General features: G+C 41.0%; 1 protein-coding gene across 2 annotated transcripts in view; it reads left to right on the forward strand.

Moving 5' to 3' along the window:
• MAMDC2 (MAM domain containing 2) overlaps positions 1-13,335 on the forward strand; it is a 141,581-nt gene extending 128,246 nt beyond the window's left edge. The window contains exons 12-14 of one of the 2 annotated variants that reach the window (XM_004769232.3): positions 5,894-6,153; positions 12,033-12,117; positions 12,265-13,335. In XM_004769232.3, the coding sequence (XP_004769289.1) occupies positions 5,894-6,153; positions 12,033-12,117; positions 12,265-12,329 (410 nt within the window). In that variant the 3' untranslated portion in view covers positions 12,330-13,335. Of the gene's footprint in view, positions 1-5,893; positions 6,154-12,032; positions 12,118-12,264 lie in introns of those variants that run through there. The other variant, XM_045065086.1, reaches the window with a different exon arrangement.
• Positions 13,336-22,229: the final 8,894 nt, after the last annotated feature.

Here is a 22,229-nt window from a genome sequence, read left to right on the forward strand (position 1 = left end):
TAAAGTTCGCAGGGTTTTATTGCCTGTTGGAATTTTATTAATATTTATGTGCCACCATGCTCTCAGAATCCTCCCAAACCTTAGTTTTAGTTGCCCTGGAGGTTACAGGGATTTTGTGGCCCAGAGATGGTGGGATAAAAACATAGGTCACTATCCAGTTAGGTGAGAAAATGTCTTCAACTGTAACATTTCCTAGCTCACGGGAGTCTACCAGCTAATAGATGAAAAGCCCTCCAGGCCCTCCTGCCCACGGCTGCTTTCTAGAAAAGCAGCTCCTCTTCATTTTCTTAATGACTTCCAGAGAGAGACAGCATCCTTTTCTTTTGTGATATTGTTCAATGTTCCAGTAAGTCTTCCAGATTTCTGATAATTAAGGGCGAAGTCTTTATTTCTAAGAACACTCCCTCTTGTGTGATAGAAATATCAAGGATGCACAAAAATACAAATAATGACATGTATTTATAAAATTATGCTATCTGACAAAAGAAACTCACAATTATATATGTAATGTGTTTGTTATACAGCTGAAATTTATTAGCAGTTGAATTCTGGTCCTTGTCTTTTTTTTTTTTTTAAAGATTTTATTTATTAGAGAGAGGGAGAAGGAGAGAGCCTACAAGCAGGGGGAGGGGCAGAGGGAGAGGGAGAAGCAGACTCCCCACTGAGCAGGGAACCCAATGCGGAACTCAGTCTTGGGACCCTGGGATCATGACCTGAACCTCAGGCAGATGCTTAATCAACTGAGCCACCGACTGAGACACCCAGGCACCCCATGGTCCTTTTCTTTTAAAAATCGTAGTAGTTGATAGCCAGACAAGAAAGAAGGCTACCTAGCTAGTCTGTAACCATCTGAGATGTTAGCCCCAGATTATCAAAATCTCCAGTGTCGTCCAATTCTTCTCTGATCTATCTTATCACACTAGTTCCTGATATTGCCAGATCCTACTTACATAAAGAAGGCTTCGATGGCAAGCTGCTGTTAGAAATTGACATATACATAACACAACATTTACCATCTTAATAATTAGCAAGTGTGCATTTCAGTGGCGGTAAAGTCCATTCACACTGCTGAGCGACCCTCACCACCATTCATCTCCAGGAGTCTTTCTTTCCCTTTTCCCCAAACTGAAACTCCATCCCCTTTAAACACGAACTCATTCATGACAAGCTTTAAGAATCATTTAGAAGGTATAATAAAAAGCAGTTTTAGGCGGACACATTTAGCTGTGGTTCTGCCCAAAGTTCTGATGTCTTCCTTAATTTCCTGATTGTTCAAACTCCTCTTCAGCTTAATGAATGGAGTTTAGCTGTTCAGTTCCTGTGGCTCATACAGCCCCCTCGAGCTCCTTCCTGGCCCTGGTGAGAGGGGGCAGGCACCAAGACTGAAGGAACAGCTGCTTTACTGTTCCAAAATTATGAATATGGTGTGTGTCTCAACACATCACAGTTGCTGCCCAGAGAACAGATGGGACCCCAATCTCCCCGTAGACCCACTGGAACCCCGTCTTGAATGTTAAACAATGACCCACAGAGAGAAAGTGATTTCAGTTAATAATCTCTTCCACAGATTGGAATCCTTCATGTGCGCGAACACGTGAGCTGGTCTGAGGTTTCAGCACTGGGGCTCCCTGGCTCCCATCCAGGGCTTGTGTTTGCTGAGACAGACAGCATTTGGAGTTATAATGTGGCAAAGCTTGTCAACACATGGGGCTTTTCTCTGCTTTCCAAACACATGCGAGACAGACTGGCTCTCTGTGAAGCTCTGATCTTTTCTGGGGAAAGGAAATGTCACATGCAAGTCAAAAGGAAGAACATATTTGGCATCAAGAGGAATAATCAGTCTGTGTATCAGAGAGACAAATTCGGATCAGTTGACAAATATGTTAAAATTGTTTGTATGTATAGATGTTGATTGAGATTGGTTTAAATCGGTATTACCTCATGGAATATATGTATGTGCTTAACATAGAAATGATATCAAGGATTTTTGGAGAGGCTAACATCACTCCAGAAAAATAGACTGGTTAGTACCCTAGAAAGACACAAGGAAGGTGTTGTACTCAGATCCCCCTGGATGTTACCTCTGTCTTCCCAAAGTGGAATAATCACATAGTCCCAAAGCCTGGGAGATTTCCTTTCATACTTTATGGTCTGAAACACAAAGATCTCAGGAACCAGAGATGTGAGAAAATGATTTCAGCCTAATACCTGAGACCCAGAGGAGTACCAGCTGAAAGCATTTCCAGAGAAATGCGTCACCCATTGGATGCTAAATGGTTAGTGCATTGTACCTAGAAAAGAATGGATTTCATTTAATCCTGGGGATGATTGGGGTTTCTCTCTCTTCTGGGATCTCAGACTAATTCTGTCTGGGGCTCATACTGTTACCAGTAGGATGCATGCTGTCATCACTAGAGGGAAGGTGAGCCTTAGGTCATCTTTCGCTCATGATGGGTCCATCGCTCCCTCTCCATTCTGCAAAGATGTCCTGTCTCAGAGCCCTGATGCTCTCTACTTTCCATTTTCCCCAGTGACAGCATCTTTTAGAGGAGCCTGCTTTTCCTCCCTGAGAGTTTCATCTTTAGCCAAGGTCCTTTATTTAGGATTCAAGTGGGCTCCTGAGAACCCGAAAGCCATATACAGAAATTATTTTTCTGATTTTATTCTTACTTTTTTGGAGGAAATCTTTTTTAGGTTAAACATGCAATATGGTAGGGTTTCAGAGTACTACACCACTAATTTATGTATAGGATAGCATGGGATACCTTTGTGCATGGTTAGGTGTTAAACCGTAGTCATTTTCAAGCTTTGACCTTATTCTCCATAGAATTAAATACACCCTTGTGCAGCACCTGTGTGGCACACTCAGTGAAGCATTCAAGCCTTGATTTCAGCTCAGGTTGTGACCTCGGGCCGTGAGATCAAGCCCCATATCAGGCTCTGCACTCAGCGCAGAGTCTGCTTGAGTTTTTCTCTCCCTCTCCCTTTGCCCCTCACCCCTCCTTCTGGCTGTCTCTCAAATAAATAAATAATACACACACACACACACGCACACATGCACGCTTTTCTATTAGGATGATGTGTATCTGTATTTGTTCACATCCAGCCTAGCTTAAGTTAGAAAATGTTAAAGAAAAGAATAATGAAAGTTCCTTTCATTGCTGAAAATATAAAAACCCCAGTTCAAAGGTCCTGGGGTGACAGCATTACCTACGATATCCCAGGAACAGGTGTAGTACTCTGAAACCCTGCCATATTGCATGTTTAACCTAAAACAAGGTGGCCACGCAACACAGAATGAGTAAGAAGAAAGGTTGTAGGAGAGAACCGTGATAGAAATCAGAGGCAAGAATATTGTTAGCAATTATAGGGCCCTGAATGCCATTCTCAGGCCTTCAGCTTTTACTCTGAGGGAAACGCTGTATCAATGGAATCAATGGAAGGTTTTGAGCCGAGGAGTAGTTAAGATTCAGCTTCTGTTCGCCATGGGTACTATGCTGAAATGAGATTAGAGAGAGCAAGGGCAGTGACAGGTGTACTAGCTCGCAGGTGCTGGATTAATCCAAGTGAGAAGTAACAGTGGTTCGGGCCAGGTGGTAGCAGGGAGATGGTGAGAAGAGAAATGACTAGATTCTGGATGTGTTTTGAAGGCGGAGCAACAGGACTTCCTGACAGCCTGGGTGTGAGAGTGCGGGGAAGAAGGGGCGGCTCAGGACTTGCGGTCTGGCCAGCCAGAAAGGTGCAGTGGGTTTTAGGGTGTTCCGCTTAGGGGTTAGTTTTAGACATGTTCAGCTGGAGGTGTCTATTTGAGAAGAAGGGGAGATGTCCACTAGACAGTCTGAATAAGCACATCTGGGTTTCAGCGAAGGAGCTGGAAATTTAAATTGGTACTACAGTAACATACGTAGCATTAAAAGCCTGGAACACGATGAGATCGCTTACGTAGTCCGTGAGAATAGAGCAGTTTGAGACCAGGGCCTTGGAGCACTCCAAGGGCACAAGGTCAGAGAATAAAGGGTGAACTAACAAAGGAATGACCAGTGAAGTGGGAGAAAAGCTAGGACAGTAGAGCGTCCTGCAAACCAAGTTAAGCAAGTTCTTGTAGGGGGTGCCTGAGTGGCTCAGTCGGTTGAGATCCTGATCCCAGAATCCTGGGATCGAGTCCCGCACCTGGCTTCCAGCTTAGGGGGAGTCTGCTTTTCCTCTACACCTACCCACTGCTTGTACTCGCTCTGTCTCACTCTCTCCCACTTTCTCAAACAAATAAATGAAATCTTAAAAAAGAAAGAAAGAAAGAAAGAAAGAAAGAAAGAAAGAAAGAAAGAAAGAAAGTACTTGTTGGAGGCAGAAGTGATATTTTATCGTCAATGCTATAAATGAGACAAGAATGACAAGGGCTGGGTATTGACTGTTGGTTTAGTAATGAGGATGTCATTGGTGAACACTCCAGAAACACTGGCAGTATCATTTGTAATATTTTTAAAGGAGATACTGGGGAAGCCTGGTTGATGAAGGCCCCGTGACTCTGATGACCCAGTTTCGCAGGGTGACAACTTTACCGAGTGGAACACGGCGGGAAAAGGAGTGCGTGGTGCATACAATTTGATAAGACCCACCTGATCAGGACTTTTTCCCCCACCTCTTGAATAGCCCATGGAACTTCTCAGGTCTGGTTTGTTGAAGTGGGAGAAAGAAGGAGTGCCCTGAAGAAGCATAGATGTAGCTTCTGATCAATTCTGGTTGGGATATTTTAAGCCTTGCATTTGGGGAAATGACTAGAGCTAATTAATTAAACATCTAACTGTAAAGAAAGATGCCCCTAGAGACCATTTCACTGGCATGCAGTATTTGGGCTCTCTTTCTTTTTACCCTCAATTCAGCCATTAATTTCTGCATAAATAATAACAGAACACTGCGTCAATATTATGTTTTACATCATGTATATTAAACAATCAGCATTGGCCAAGAAGACAATAAAAATGCATGCAAACATTTATGCATTGTTTTTCAGGTGGAAGAGACATCAACTTTTATCAAATGACCCAGGGTTAAGAACTACAGAATCGGAATCCACGGCCTTTTTTTTTTTTAAATGAGCCTTGGGTCTACGGAATTATATCACTGGGGCATTAATCTAGAAATTGGTATTCATATATTACCTTATTTCAGTGGCTGGATGGTAATTATTAACAGTAACCAGTTATACAGGGGGATGGGGGGCCATGGCTGATTTGTAGCTATGTCTGCTTTCTACAGGGCAGTTAGGTCCATCATGGCCCATTTCAAACTACCAACATGAAGTCATTTGGACCTGTCAATTGAAGTCACCCAGTGGACTCTTGGGAGCCAATGGAAGCTGGTTCCAGGACACCACTGTTTTATTTGTGTGCAGACAAATTAACATTAAAAGAGAGGATAATTCCTTAGACCGGGATCAAATATTAGACCCAAGACTTGAACCCAGACTTTCATGACTACAAAATCCATGTTCTCTCCCCAAAACCCATGTCTGGAAGCTCCAAAACATTGTTCATGAATTAGTAGGATAAATACCCATGTGTTCATCAGCACTTCAGGGACATAAAGCTAGTATTATAATAATAACATTAATTGCATCCTATATATTGAACTGAATTTTAAATTATTAAGTGAAAAAAATTATTTCGATGGTTTAGATTGGGTAGCATATCTATTCCTCTAGGATTATATTCTCCAGAATTATAAAATCCTTCATCAGGATGATGGTCAAGTCACCCATTTACTCTAATTTGTTCCCAGCAACACCACTCAGAAGAGAAAGAAGGGAATATTCCTTGTGCGTGCATGTGTGTGTGTGTGTATATGTGTTTGTGTGTGTGTGTTTGACAATACTCGATTTTGTGTTGCTCTCCAGGCTACTACATGTACATCGAGGCCTCCCACATGGCGTATGGACAAAGGGCACAGCTCTTGTCCTGGCCTCTGAGAGGAGTCACCGGAAAACAGTGCTTGACCTTTTTCTACCACATGTATGGAGCAGGGACTGGCCTGCTGAGTGTCTATCTGAAGAGAGAAGGTGAGAGTGAAGGGTCCCTCTTATGGAGAAGACGAGGTGAGCAGAGCATCTCCTGGCTGCGAGCGCTGATTGAATACAGCTGTGAGAAGCAACACCAGGTAAGCCAGAGGTGACAAGAACCAAGTGATAGCAGGTGGTCCTGTAGGCTTCTGCTGTTCTTTCTTCTTCTTGCTACCCAAGGGAATGTCTGGTCCTTTCTGGGGGTCATAGATAAAGGCAGTAGTTGTTTAAGAGTAAACATAATTAGTCTCTGCTGATTAAATCTCAGTAGTGAAAGGGAGATGAGGCGTGTAGATGAAGCTTTGGGTAGTTATGCACGGAGTGATTTTTGCGACTCCGTGATGAAAGGGTGGCTATTTTTGTCTTGGCACATTCTGAGTGTCAAGTGCATTCTGTGTGTCGTGCATGTCTCCAAAATGGTCCCCTTTGCTTCTGAACATGGTATTACCTAATTAGTTGTTCCAGCTGCATCCCTACCCTCGTCATTACCCACACGCAAGGGCTTCTGTTGCAAGCCTCTATTTAACAGAGTGCATGGTCCAGAGGAAATGTTCAGCCTCTGTCTGCAGTGACGTGGAAGAAGCTGAGTCCCGATCCTAAGTCCCGAGTTTCGTGTGCGGTAGGAGACCTCCGCCCCATGGTGTCCTGGTCGTGAGTGAGTCTAGGCAGCACCAGGAAAGAGCCTTTCACATTCCAATCAGTGAGGTTGAGCAGCCAATCCAGTCTAAAGGTGGGCGGGAGCCTCTTGGCAGCCACGGTCTTGAGCCTCCTCTGAGCCAAAGCTCCAAAGGGAGAGAACCTTCAGACCCCGCTGTTCCTGAAGTTGCTCCATGGAATTCTCCGACCTTCCACAAAAGCGCTGCTTCCCCCTCAGTGTTCGGACTAATGAACAGTCTTGGGTCAGCTCCCCTTAACATTAACTACTGGCTGCTTGGCTAAGCCCAGATCTTCCTGGGCAGAGGTCTTCACAATAAGGGCTGCATGTTACACCATCGTCCAGCCTCAGGGAATTGTCTGCAGATCTGAATGGGAAGGGTTTGCCCCAGCTCCGGTGGGCCAGGTGGAGCAAGTGATAGCGGGAACATGAGCCATTATCTGGGGATGGCCCATTACCTTGGCACGGATGAGACTGAGTGAAGAGTAACAGCCCCAGGAATGGTGTGGCTAGTACTTTAGTTTCTGTTTCAGAAGGGAAGTGGAACATGCAGGAACTTACTAATGTAACTGACCATCATTCTGAGAGGGTGGATTAATTTCCTTAGGCTACTGGGGCACTCATACTGCTCCCCTACTCCCGTCTTCTCGAAGTGTGGTCCTGAGGCCAGCACCTGAGGCCAGTGCTTGAAATGCAAATTCACCTAAAATGACACGTACCTAAAATACACATTCTTGGGCCTCACCTTGGAACTACTGAACCATACTCTGTGGGGGAGGGGACCAGAAATCTGTGTCTTAGCAAGCCCCCCGGTGAGTCAGATGCACGCTAAAGATGCAGCAGCATCTCTGTCCTAGAGTGAGTGAGTCTGAGTCTTTCTGGTGGAGCCTGAGCATCGATGTTTTTACAACTCCCAAATGTTGCTGGTGCGCAGGAGTTCCGGGACTTGAGTTCAAAAGAGCAGGGGACTTCTCAGCATCTAAACCCAAGGAGCTGAGTCCAAGGCCTTGAATATACTAGACTTGCTGGTGGTTGGTTGTTTGAAATAGTTTTTTTATCCCAACGTAATCAGACATCTTGGGTAGCATCTTGAGGTGTTCAAGGTCATTTTCAAGTTCAAGGGTACAGAATGGCCTGGAGGATTTTTAGCTCACGACGTGGAAAGAAGACTCCACACCATTCCTCTTGTCTTAAAATGGAACAGATATGAATCTGTCATGAGGAATTTCCTTCTGGATTTAGTGTTTCCCTCAGGAATCCCGAACGACTGTCTGGAGACCAGGCTGAACTAGTTTTTCCAAAACATCTTAGTGTCTAATAAAACACAGACACGCCCACGCAAATAAATCTGCCATCTTCTCCGTGCCAGGCACTTACAGTGCTGGGAGCTGTACATAGGCTCTTCCGGTTGATCTTAGAGCTCCCTTCACAGATGGAGAAACAATGTCCAGCCGGTAAGTGGCAGAGTGAGAATTCAGTCCCAGATCTGATTGGTCCCAAAGTATGTATCCCTAAGCCACGACTTAACACTTCCTCCTACCGTGGAGGTTCCCAAAATACTCATTCCCCTTGGTGTCATAAGCACTGGGTGATCTTGGGGAAATCCTCATCCTCTCTTAGCGTGTTTATACATTTTCAAAATGGGATAATAATTCCTGCTGCGTTGACATCACCGGAGTTAGAGGGTCACATTAGATTATGTATGTGAAAGGGTTTAATATATTTTAAAGTCACAAAGTATAAAAGGATATTATTGTTTCTAAAAATATATTCCCTCCCAAATATCTCTGGTCTCTAATTCATGTCGCCATGGCAACCATGGTATTCTCAATAGTTACTTTGGCATCCAGACTGAGTGCCTAAAGTATGAGACCAAAATATCTCATTTTAATAAAGATTTATTGACCGCTTGCTATTCTAAGTGCTGGGGATACAACAATGAATATAACATGTAAAGCTCCTCCTCTTTTAGCTGGCATTCTAGTGGGGAGAGATTGAAAATGTAAACAAAAAATATATACTGTACCATGATATGATAATAAGTGCTATGAAAAAAAGTAGGTCAAGCTAATCAGGTAACAAGATCAAAGAAGTGTCAGGATGTAATCCTGAAAGGTCTTGGACATCATGGTACAGTTTGAAATTTATTCCAGAAGCAATGAAGAACCATCAGATGGTTTTAAGGTAATGCAATTTGATTAATATTTTTAAAGGATCACCCCAGCTACTACCTGGGGAGTAGACTGGAGGGAGGCAAGGAGACTTTGGGGCTACTGCAATAGTCCTGGCAGGAGTGGTAGCTAGGAATATGTGGCAGGGGTGAGATGTATCAGAAGCCCACAGGACTTCTTATGTATGGCATGTGGGGTTTGAGAGAAAGAGGCAGCAAGGTGACACCACGGGTTTGGGCCTGAGCAACCCCTCGAATGGAGTTATCATTTACTGAGATGGGGAAGGCTTTAGGTGGGGCATATCTGGAGGGTGAGGGCAGTGTGCACAGGAGAGGTTTTTTGAACGTGCAGAGTTTTCACTGTCTGTTAGACATGCACTTGGGTATGTCAAGTAAGTGGTAGGACATGAGTCTGAAGTTTAGGGAAAAGAACAGGCTGGAGGAGTCAATGTGTGTGTCGTCGGTGGGGGTGGGCAGGTGCAGATGACTCTCAGAGTGCTGTAGAAGTGCTGACATTTGAGATTCATCCTAGAGGGGAGGTAAGTGGGTGGCCTCCTGACGACATTCCCATCATCCAACCATCCTTGTAGAAGAAATGCATCAAGCGGCACAATATTAATCGTGCTCCTTCCTCAGGGTTTAATAAAGTGCCAAGCCACCCTTGACTTGCTATCGATCAAAAACACGAAGTGATTTCATTTCCTTTGGATTCCTTGCTTAACCTTTCCTCCTCGGCTCTCTCTGTTTTCCTCCCTGGGTTCTTTTATTTTGATGCCATCGAAAGAATGAGTTCTTATGAATTCATTCATCATCAGATGAATTCTTAGCTCATTGAAATATTTACATCATTTATATTGTTCATTACGCTACCTCACATTTAGTAGGAATAAGTACATGCTGGGTACTCACCTAACACCAGGTTTCCAAATTCTCTTGCTCGTGATATACTCAGTCTTCCTAGTTTTCTCCTGGTGCCACTAGAGCACAAGTGATACCTAACCGCTTTCATTTATTAAGCTGTTTTCCAGACAACTTAGTGAGTATTTATGTCCTAACGACTTAGTAGCCATTTGAAAAAAATAATTGCTAAACCGAAAGAAAAAATAAATTGTTCTCTAGTTCTTAAATAACCACGATTATTTAATAATAGAATGTGTATCTGCAATACAAGGCAGAAATCATAATGGTATAAAATAGTTATCCCTCAAGTATTAAGGAAATTCAAAGGAGAAAGTTGTATGAAATCAAGTGCTTGGTTCAACTGCAGACTGTTCTGAATATAATTCCATCAGGTAATTTGTTTATTATGTTTCCATTGTAGACTTGGACGTCAAAAACCAGATTTTATTGATGTCCAGAGAACCAGAATGCTTATTAACTGCCCTCATATATCCTCCTATCTGGATGTGTTAGGATATTTTCCCCCTCTTCTAACTCTACTTATTTGGAGTCTTGTTTGGGATTGTGTCCTTAGAATTTTTAATAACGTTATATTGCCCATTTCTGTCATTAAGGCTTCTCTGAGTCATTAATTTCAAGATAGTTTCATATGCTTATTAATTATCCACTTTATGTTCTTTGATTTAATTTAAATCATAAACTAGTGCAATGGGGAGTCATTTCCTCATAGAATGAGTAGAACAAACGTGTCTTCTGGAAAGTTTTCATTACCCACAAGCCTCCCTACAGTATTCAGTGGTTTATTAACCATTGTTGGGTCGGCTTTAGAACTGGTGATGTAATCTCTTCTCCCTAGAACCTGAAATTTGGATCAGTTATTTTCTTCTCAGGATCTAAAGTTATGGAACTGCTTCTCTCCTCCTAGGTTGTTCTTGGATGTTATGGTATCTAACCTGATAAGTGAACCATTGTCCTTTCGGTAAAGCTAATGATTATGCTTTGCTGTTCATTCATGATCTCATCGGTCATGTTAAATTCTCCCACCTGGTACCAGTATCACTGTAGATTTATGGAGAGCCTAAGAAAGCTTAAATTTCTGGCCCATGGCTTTCATAGGCCCTATGAATGCTAGGACTAGAATATTCTAGGTGGGGAGGGGAAACCAGGTCACCACCAGGGAGCATTTCTGGGAAATTACGTAAAGAAATCTCAGAAGAAAGGGACCAAAATCTCCAAGGCTCTAGTAATATACTGTGAATTTCTTTAAAATCCTAAATAAGTATTCTCTTTGGTACCTAAATTTGAATTTGTGATTTTGTATCACTTTTCTTAAAGGAGGTTGAAAAACAGTCTAAGCTTCCAGACCCACACAGCTTGGATCTGCCCTTGACGAATATTGGTTTTTTGTTTTTATTTATTGTTTTAAAAATGTTTTATTTAAATTCAATTTAGCTAACATATAGTATTTTATTCATTTCAGAGGTAGAATTTTGTGACTCATCAGTTGCATACAACACCCAGTTTTTATTACATCGAGCGCCTGCCTTCCCCAGTTACCCCATCCCCCAGCCACCTCCCCTCCAGTAACCCTGTTTGTCCCCTAGAGTTAAGAGTCTCATATGGTTAGTCTCCCTCTCTTTTTTATCTTAATTTCATTTTTCCTTCCCTTCCCATATGTTCATTTGTTTTGTTTCTTAAATTCCACGAGTGAAATCCTATGGTATTTGTCTTTCTCTGACTGACTTATTTCGCTTAGCATAATACCCTCTAGTTCCATCCACGTCATTGCAAATGGTAAGATTTCATTCTTGTGGGTGCCCAAATAATATTCCATTGTATATGCACCACGTCTTCTTTATCCATTCAGATCTCAATGGACATCTGGGATCTTTCTATAGTTTGGCTATCGTGGACGTTGCTGCTATAGATATTGGGGTGCAGGTGTCCCTTCAGATCACGATGTATCCCCTGGCTAAATACCTCGTAGTGCAATTGCTGGGTCATAGGCTAGTTCTATTTTTAACTTTCTGAGGAACCTCCATGCCGTTTTCTAGAGTAGCTGTACTGGTTTGCATTCCCACCCGTAGTGCAAGAGGGTCCCCTTTCTCTGAACCTTGCCAACATCTGTTGTTTCCTGACTTATTAATTTTAGCCCTTCTGACTGGTGTGAGGTGGTATCTCATTGTGGTTTTGGTGAGTATTGTTTTGTCAGGATGACTCTATTTCTAAATGCAAACTTCATTACTTTTCAGGTAATTTTTGAAGCCATTCGGGGACTGTCTCTAAGAAGTGATATTGCCATTGATGATGTTAAATTTCAAGCAGGACCCTGTGCAGGTACCAGTATGTTTCCCGATGATATCAGCTTGCTTAAAAAGGGATTTTGTAACAGTGTCAAATCATAAGAATGCAAATTAAGCATTTTTTTACAACAAAAATAGAAAAAATTACTATTGTCTATTTTCTATTTGTCTTTCCTGACAGAAATGGAAGATTTAACCCAGCAATCATCGGGATATTCTGAGGATTTAAATGAAATTGAGTTTTAAGAAATGATCTAAATTGGATAAACTAAACAAGAGCCATACCTCTCTTCCATCAAAATGAAACCAAAACAGACGAATACTGGACAGTCTTAACCATTTCACAAGTCATAAAATGACTTCACAGCACAGCACTCTTTTTCATTACTTTTGCAAAAAATACTGACTCAGGGCTTTTTGTTTTGTTTTGTTTTGTTTTCCTTTTTGCGTATGACAACTGTTCCGAAAGTACAGGCTGTTGATTTTGCAAAGATCACACATCTTAATTTTGGTTCCAGTTAAAAATACAAGTGTACTCTACTGCAGTCATTTTAAAGTATGCAAATGAAGGGCACAACAAAATGTGCTCATTTAGCTCTGCATTCAGTGAATGTATTGGGAGGAGACTTAAGTCTTGCGGGTTTCTTTTTGAATTTCAAGTGTCATAACTATTTTTAAAGTAATAATGTGGGGTGTCAGTAGTATCTGCTGAATGAATGCAGTTTTTCATGGTAACAAGTCAGTCTAAGAAAATGAAATCTTATTTCCTATGTTTTATTCATAGAAAGGGAGTATTCATTTTTTTGGAGTATCAATTTTTAAATATTTTTACCATATGTGATAACAAAGGATCTTTTCATGAATGTCCCAGGGTAAGTCAGTATTAATTAATGCTGTATTTCAAGGCAATGCTACTTTCTTTTTCTCCCCCTTTGAACTACTTTTGAAAGTCACTCTGAACACATGGATTAGAAATTGCACTCTTTTTTCTGTAAAGCAAGCTTGAAAATGTTTATGGACACACACCCCAAAATTTTTAGGTTGTGTTAAGCAGTTTTACTGGTTGTTGTTTTTTTTTTTATAATAAATGTCTTGGTAAGGTTTTGAGTAATATGAATTCAAGCAGATATACTAAACTACTGCTTTTTATTTACATGTTTAGAAAATTGTACATACATGTTTGTATACCCAAACAGCTATTATAAGATTACCTAATAAAAGGTTATTTGAAAGTCTTTTCCCTAACAGTTAACTCATTTCTATGTTATTTTTCTTGTTCAGAAGCTCTCCGGTACACAACTGCTGATTCTAGTTTGGATTCCTACTCTGCCACAATTAAGTTCTTCTTAGGCCTTCTATTAGTGATATAAGCACTGGATACTTTGATACAATAATTAATTTTTAAAGTGTTTTATTTTACGTAAGCTAACTTAATTTTCCACCAACTTTTATCTTATTAGAATATAAACATCATGAGCCTAGGGATTCTTGCATGTTTTGTTTACTTTTGTAGTCTCAGTACCTAGAACAATGTCTGGCATGTAATAGTCGAAACAGTCGAAAATGTGTCCCTGGCCAGTGAGGACATATAAATGTTTGTTTAATGAATGAATGAATGAATGAATGAATGAATTTAACTGTCCCCACATTCTCCAGATTGGACATATTATTATCCATTTTTACAGAGAAAGAAACCAAGGCTCAGAAGGGTGAACAGATTATTTACGATCCCATAGCTGTTCACTGAAGGAACTTGGAGTTGTCTCTCTGACCCCAAGGTCCATACCTTCTCCTGCTCTGCATGGCCCAAACCCCATGGTTCTCGCAGAATTGGGTGGTATTCCCACTTAAGAACGTCAAAAAACTCTCTGGGTGCCTGGCTGACTCAGTCTGTAGAGCATGTGACACTTGATCTCAGGGTTGTGAGTTTGAGGCTCACGTTGGGCATAGAGATTACCTAAAAAAAAAAATCAAAACTCTTAAATTAATCTGTAAAGAGTAGTATACTTCCCTGAAGACCACATTTCTTGGAAAATAAGAAACGAGACTCAACTATTCAAAATAAACATCCTAAGGTTTATGAAGAAAATGAAATAAACTTATAAAGTAGAGCAAAATTTTACAAATCAAATCCCTAAATAGAACCGAAACATTGAGGAAGAGATATCAAGATGTGAACCAACTCAACAGTATACGAGACATTATAATTTCCCAACCCTGTTCTTCCTGTCCAGAGCTTAGTTGTATTTGCTGAATAAAGAAATGAAAAGGTTGTCCCCAAGACCTAACACAATAGCTCCTGCATAACAAGGGGTTTGTAATAGATAGTGACTAAATGAAGTCATTCACCAACCTCCTTGCTCATGGATTACTTAAATCCATCATAAAAATCAGAGCTAACATTTATTGAATACTTACTGTCTTCAGTTATCATTCACTTTGCATGAATTCGCCCATTTAATCCTGGTCACAACCCATGAAGTAGATCTCATGATATTTCTACTGTATATATAGAGAAAATGAATTTGTCCAAGTTCAGCAGCTGGTGTAGGGCTCAGGATGGGGCCTGGGTGTGTTTCGTTGCCAAACCTGTGCTCCGATCCTAGCAGGACTGCCTCCTGAACCTGCCAGCTCTCCTGCCAACTCCACCCCCAATACCAATTTATTTATTGATTGCTTTCTAAAAAGATTTTTATTTATTTATTTATTTATTTATTTATTTGACAGACAGAGACCACAAGTAGGCAGAGAGGCAGGCAGAGAGAGAAGAGGAAACAGGCTCCCCGCTGAGTTGAGAGCCCAACGTGGGGCTCGATTCAAGGACCCTGACATCATGACCTGAGCCAAAGGCAGAGGCTTTAACCCACTGAGCCACTCAGGCGCCCCTCCCCCCCCCGCCATACCGATTTAAACCATAGGCAAAGGTTCCAAGTTTCTCTCACTCCAGAGGATTCAGTGGCTCCCAAAATTGCACCAAAGGTTGCCAAACCCGAAATAGTACTGGTGTAGCCATTCTGGAAAACAGTAATGGAAGTTCCAAGTTCCTCAGAAAGTTAAAAATAGAGCTACCCTATGACCAGCAATTGCACTACTGTGTATTTAACTAAAGGATGCATAGTGGTCCGAAGGGGCACCTGCACCCCAGTGTTTGTAGCGGCAAGGTCCAAAATAGCCAAACTATGGAAAGATCCCAGATGTCCATCGACGGATGAATGGATAAAGAAGATGTGGTCTATATACAATGGACTATTACTCAGCCAGCAAAAAGAATGAAATCTTGCCATTTGCAATGATGTGGAAGGAGCTAGAGGGCATTATGCTACGCAAAGTAAGTCAGTCAGAGAAGGACAAATACCATTGGATTTCACTTATATGTGCAATTGAAGAAACAAAACAGATGAACATAGGGGAAGGAGGGGGGAAAAGAGAGTGAGAAGTAAACCATGAGACTCAACAACAGAGAACAAACTGAGGGTTGGTGGAGGGAGGTGGTTGGGGGATGGGCTAAATGGGGGATGGGCTAAATGGGGGATGGGCTAAATGGGGGATGGGCACTAAGGAGGACACCTGTGGTGAGCGCTGGGTGTTGTTTTGAAGTGATAAATCCCTAAATTCTACTCCTGAAGCCAAATTTTACCATCTATGCTAGTTCACCATAATTTAAATAAAAACTTGAAATTAAAAATAAATACTCATTGGGACACCAGCTTTGGGAACTTGGGGACAAAAGGTGGGAGTTGGCCACTAGTTATTAAGTTATGGCAGAAAGGAAAGAAGTGATTGTTACCAGTTGTTGTTAAGAAGCAACGGGTAGTTCCTATCTGAGGAGAGAGGGGGTAGAAGGTAAGAGGACTAATATACCCTTCTTCACTCATGTTCATTTGGCGGCAGAATTCACTCTTTGGATGCTTTTCTTCCTTTCCAGGTTGCTCTTGCCATTCATTTTAACTATATTTCGCCTGGATGAAAATATGAAAGTCCAACGTAGTTTCCTCGGGTTTACAAATGCCCTCACAGAAGGCGTGCCGGCTAATGGGTACGCTGCGACCATTCCCGCACAGGATTTGCATTTACTTTATCTAAACCCACAAGTGCTTCAAAGACAAACTACTTTTTCCAGACAGACCGCCTTCTCTACTACAATTTGCTCTCTGGGTTGGAGATTATTTATGTGTAGAAGGCAGTGAAGCAGAAGATAGGACCTCTGAGTCAAGGTCTGATTTCACGTGGAATAAGAAAAGATTCAACAAAGATTTGGTGACGGGTCACCTGGGCAGCTCAGTCGGTTGGTTAAGTGTCCTGCTCTTGGTTTCAGCTCAAGTCATGGTCTCAAGGTGTCCCAGCTCAAATCCTGGCCTTGCCACTTACCAGATTCAGGACTAGGGGCAATTCACTTACACCGTCTCTGATCCCTACTTGCAGTCTGCAAAATAGGGCGGACTACTCCTTGTTTCTACTTCTTCGGTTGCTGTCAAGATGAAATGAAAGTGATACCTACAAGCATTTAGTGTCTGACACACAAAAGCCGCCCTAGTTTATTTTAGAAGGTTTGAGTGAATTTTTTTTAATAAATCACAGTTCTTTCAATGTATTCTTTCTCTCCAAAGGAATTGTGAGTTTATAGTGCCATCTTAAGGAGAAAGCAACCATAGAATCTTGTCACTTACCACGTTTTCCCTTTGTACTAACAATGCTAGGCTCATTTTAATCAGCAGCTGGGCAGTGCCTTTCCCTTTGCTCTTCTCCAGTCGCCGTTGGTGGTTCTTTCGGGCTGCTCACCCCAGGTATACACCCGAGCAGAAGTTATCATGCTAAACCTAAATTCTTGTTCTTATGGCCATCTTCTCAAGAATGGTCACTTTCCAATTTTGTGCCCCCAACTGCCTACCACACTCAACAAATATTTCTGGACTAAAGAAACAAATGCTCAATTAAAAACATTTAGTTTAATACAAATATGTATGTGGATTTCAGAAATCACAAGGGATATAAAGATTCTCATTTGTCCATCAACATCTCATGGTCTGGAAACCCATGCTCTAAAAATTTAACATGAAAATGTCTCCCTGGCCAGTGAGGACCCTTGGGGCAACTGGAAAAAACAACTTTAAACCTTCTCTATGGGTCCATAACTTTCAACCCAGGCTACACACATTTCCCACATATAAAACTACACAGAAGGACTCGCAATCCAAAATTACAACACATTTGGTCAGCTGTCAACAGCAGAATTAGATAACCAAGACTTCACAGCATGATATTTTTTGATAGACACTTTAAAATAACGATTTTTAAAAATAGACACACAAAAACAAAAACATTGAGCGCATAAAAAGCAATATGCTATGAACTAAGGAGCAGGCAGAATGATTTTAAAGGGAACCAAATAGAACTTCAACACATGAAAAATAGTCATTAAAATTAAAAATTGAATGGAAGAGGCAAATAATTAATCATGCCTACCAGGAGAGAACTGGTGAACTAGAATATAAGATAAGAAATGTGGATACAATAGAGAGAAAAAAATGAAAGATATGAAGGAGGCAGAGAATGAGAACATCCAGAGTATTCCAGAAAAAGTTCCCGAAAGAGAGAATGGGGGAGGGAAGATTCAAAAGGAGAACATTTGAGACAATTTCAGAATTGGTTATGGGTAAAATGTTTCAAACAAGGAAGTCTAACCAATGCTGAGCAATGTAAATGAAAATAAATCCACACCTAGATCCATCATTATGAAATACCAAAGGCAGAGAGATTTCAAATGCAACCAGAAGGAGAAGACAGATGAATTACAGAGGAATAAAAATTAAACGAAATCAAATTTCTCATTAATGAGGAAGGTGTGAAGACTGTGGAGTAAAACCTTCAACATCTGCTGAGAGAAAATCACATCACCTGGAATGCTATCATTCAGAAGAACAAAATCACAACATTTTCAGATAAAGAAGAAATCATGTATTGTTCCTATGTATGTGTATAGATATGCATGAATATATTCGTATACGGATATTCCTCAACTTACAATGGGGTTATACTCCGACAAACCCATCATAAGTTGAAAATATTCTAACTTGGAAATGCATTTAATACACCTAGCCTGCTGGTCACCATAGCTCAAACTTACCACCTCAACCGTGCTCAAAAAGCTCACATTAACCTCCAGCCGGACAAGATCATGGAACACAAAGCCTATTTTGTTGATTACAAAACATTTAGTGTGGAATATCACATGCAATTTCTTGAATACCATATTGAACGTGAAAAACAGAATGGTTGTCTGGGTACAGAATGCTTGTGGGCTGTTCATGCTTGTGATCCCGGGGCTGACTGGGAGTTGTGGGCGCTGCCCATGCCTAGCATCAAAAGGGAATATCGCATATGGCTAGCCCAGAGAAGGATCTGCATTCAAAATCTGAAGCATGATTCCTCCTAAACGCGTATGGCTTTCACACCAATGTCAAGTTGAAAAATCGTAAGTCAAACCATCCTTGGTCAGGGACCGTCTGTACATCTAGATCAATGACAGTTAAAAGTACCACCTATCAAAATTCATGGGATGTAGCTATTAACATATGAAAAGAATCTTGTCATCTTAAATTATTAATTTGAAAACTAGAAAAAGGGAGAATTATTGAGACAAGCAACAAACTTAAGTTAGAATAAGAACAGAAAATCTAAAGAAAGAAGGAAAACAGAAAGAGCATACATTAATAAAATAAAAACAAAATCTAATAGGGAAAGAATTAAAAATCTATGAAAGCATCTCAAGAATTAGACTAGCAAATTAAACCTAAAAGACAATACCACCCTAGACCCAGGTGAAGGGAGCCTCCACCCTGAGAGCCGGTTGTGGGGGCTCTAAGCATTCCATAAATGGTCTCAGATTGGGCCATGAGTTGAGAATACCAGGCTATCAGTATGTCTCATTCTTTATTCAAATTTTATTTTAATTAATTGGTCAATTGATTGATTAACTAATTTCACATGGCAGATGGAAGCCACCGCAGGTAGGCCTCAAGGACCAATGGAGCTCTTACCATGCCCGGGAAGAGCTATGGTCTTGGGGAGAAGGTGGTGTAAGAGGGGCTGTGGCCAGACGTGGAGGAACACAGCCTCCTCTAAAAGGCAGCGGTGCTCCAGTCCCTAGTGAACCCAGTCAAAAGTCAGAGGACAAGTGAGCCTTGATAACACAGGCCAGAGAAATCTATGTCCCAGGCCACAGAGCAGGGTGAAGAGAGTAGGACAAAGGATACAGTGGGGCAAGCAGAAAAAACAGCACAGAATCTTTGTCTCTTAATGCATTTGCGCTCTCTCATTCTCTCTCTTTTCTTAAGATTTTATTTATTTATTTGAGAAAGAAAGTGAGATCACCAGCAGGGAGGAAGGGTAGAGGCAGAAGCAGACTCCCTGCTGAGCAAGGAGCCCAACGTGGGGCTGGACACTGGGACCCTGAGATCACGACCTGAGCCAAAGGCAGACCCTTAACAGACTGAGCCACCCAGGCGCCCCACCACCCCTACCCCCCTGCATCTTTCTTTTGATCTTAATGAGAAGGAATAGGAAGTTTCTCCGTTACTTATCATGTGCGCTCCAGGTTTCTGATAAGTAGCATCCCTCAAGTTCAGAAACTTCAGTGCCATTCATAGTTTTCTAAGAACTTCTCACAAACAGACATTGAATTTTATCAGATGCTTCTTTGCATATGTTAAGGTAATAGGATTTTTCCCCTCTGATTTTTTAACATGGTGAATTACATGGATAAGTTGTAGATTCTTTTTTTCTCATTTGGAATATCTAACTTTTTTTTTTAAGATTTTTTAAAAAATTTATTTATTTGACAGATCACAAGTAGGCAGAGAGGCAGACAGAGAGAGAGAGGAGGAAGCAGGCTCCCCACTGAGCAGAGAGCCCGATGCGGGGCTCGATCCCAGCACCCTGAAACCATGACCTGAGCTGAAGGCAGAGGCTTTAACCCATTGAGGCACCCAGGTGCCCCTGGAATATCTAACTTTTATGTGAAACATAATCCAATCCAACTGTGAAAGATTGTAAGGCATGTGTGGCCAATGTTAAAGAATAGTAATGACCACTCGTGGACCATTGATCCTGCCTGAGAAACAGAACATTATCAATAACTCGGAAGCAGTCTGTGGACGACGGCCCCATCCCACATCCTTCTCTTGCCCAGAGAGGTGACCATCATCCTACAGTTCATGGTAAGCCTTCCTTTGTTTAGTTTTTTTATAGTCCTATTTGCTATCTACGCATCCTAACAATATATTACTTAGTTTTGTTGGTTTTATACAAAGGTAGGGTGCCTGCGTGGCATCTTGGTTTAGGCTGAGATCATGATCTCAGGAGTGTGAGACCGAGCCCCACCTCAGGCTCTGGCTCTGCATTGGGCATAGAGCCTGCTTGAGATTCTCTCTCTCCCTCTTTTTCTGCCCCTGCCCCCGCTCATGTACATGTGGCCGCACATACAATCTCTCTCTCTCTCTCAAAAGAAAAATTATACAGAGGAAGTAATTGTGTGTATGCATGTATATATGCATACATATGTATATATACATATATACACACATGTATACTATAAGCATACATACACATGTATACATATATACACATATGTATGTATACATATATATATCCACCTATAATTTATCTTTTTTGCTCAAAATTATGTTTTAGAGATTCAGCAATGTTGAATTTCTAGCTATAGTTAATTCATTTTCACTGTGGTATGATATTCTATGAAATGATTATATTGCAATTTATTAATTCATTTTACCATTGATGAATATTGGAGTCGGCTCTAGATTTTTGCTCTTGTGACAATTTTGCTAAAATATATTTTGTGCAAGTACCCCGGTACCCATGTGAAAGATAGCTTTGGTTTGCCTCTCAAACATGTGAATTGCTGGTTTGCACAATAGGTCTGCTATGCTCAATGAGGGAAAAGTGCTTCCCAACTACACAACTCTTACCAGTGTAGATGAGTGCCAAAAATATGCGAATCTCAGATTTTAATTTTTGCCCATCTGGTAATTAGGAAACCGCATTTCACTGAGGCTTTAATTTACATGTCTCCAATTTCTAATTCAATTGAGCATCTTATCAGTGTTCTGTGACCATTCATGTTTAACCTTGTGCAAAATGCCTATTTATTTTGCCCATTTTTCTAGTGAACTGTGTATCTTTTTCTTACAGATTCGTAGGAATCTCTTAATATTCCAGATACAAATTCCAGAATTTGATTCATGAAAGCGATTAGTTTTTAATGTGTATGAACTCATAATCTTATTTTCTTTATGATTTATATATATTTTTTGTCTTAAGAAACTCTTACCCTGTGTTTTTAAAGATATTTCCATATAGTTTCTTCTAGAAAAGTAAACTTTTGTCTATTTCCTTTGAAGTGTTTGATTTCTCTGGAATTATATCCAGCCAACTTGCTAAGCTCTCTTGTTATTTCTCAGAACAGACTCTATATTTACATTCATCTACCGTTGCTGCAACAAATCACGACACACTTTGTGGCACGAAACGACACACTCATTATCTCATAATTCTGTAAGTGAGAGTCCTGAAAATGAGTCTCATGGAGCTAAAATTAAAGTTTCAGCAAGGCTGTGTTCCTTCTGGAGGCTCTAACAGAAAATCCGTTTGCCTTTTCTGGCTTTTAGAGGCTTCCTGAATTCCTTGGCTCAGGGCCGACTTCCAGCTGTGTTCTCACTCTAATGTCTGCTTTCATTGTCACATCCCCTCTGACCCTGACCATCATGCCTCTCTCTCTCTTTTTAAATATTTTATTTATTTGACACAGAGAGACATTACAAGTAGGCAGAGCATCCTGCCTCTCTCTTATAAGGACCCTCGTGATTATATGGGTTCACCTGGATGCTCCAGTAGAATCACTCCATCTCAAGATCCTTAACTTAATGGCATCAACAAGTTGGACGAGATAGACAAAAGAGAGACATTTGACCTATTTCTCAAACAATCAGTTACTAAGAAATTGACCGCATGTAACAATGTCAAGAAACTGAAGCAAAGTAATTAGCATGGTATATAGTCTAGCAATTTTAATTCTTGGTCTCTATCCTAGGGAAATTCTAGCACCTATACATAAAGACATGTTTGAGGATG

The sequence above is a fragment of the Mustela putorius genome, unplaced genomic scaffold (genome assembly GCF_011764305.1).
Source record: "Mustela putorius furo isolate JIRA1106 unplaced genomic scaffold, ASM1176430v1.1 tig00003854_pilon_pilon_pilon, whole genome shotgun sequence".
Taxonomy (NCBI): Eukaryota; Metazoa; Chordata; class Mammalia; order Carnivora; family Mustelidae; genus Mustela; species Mustela putorius.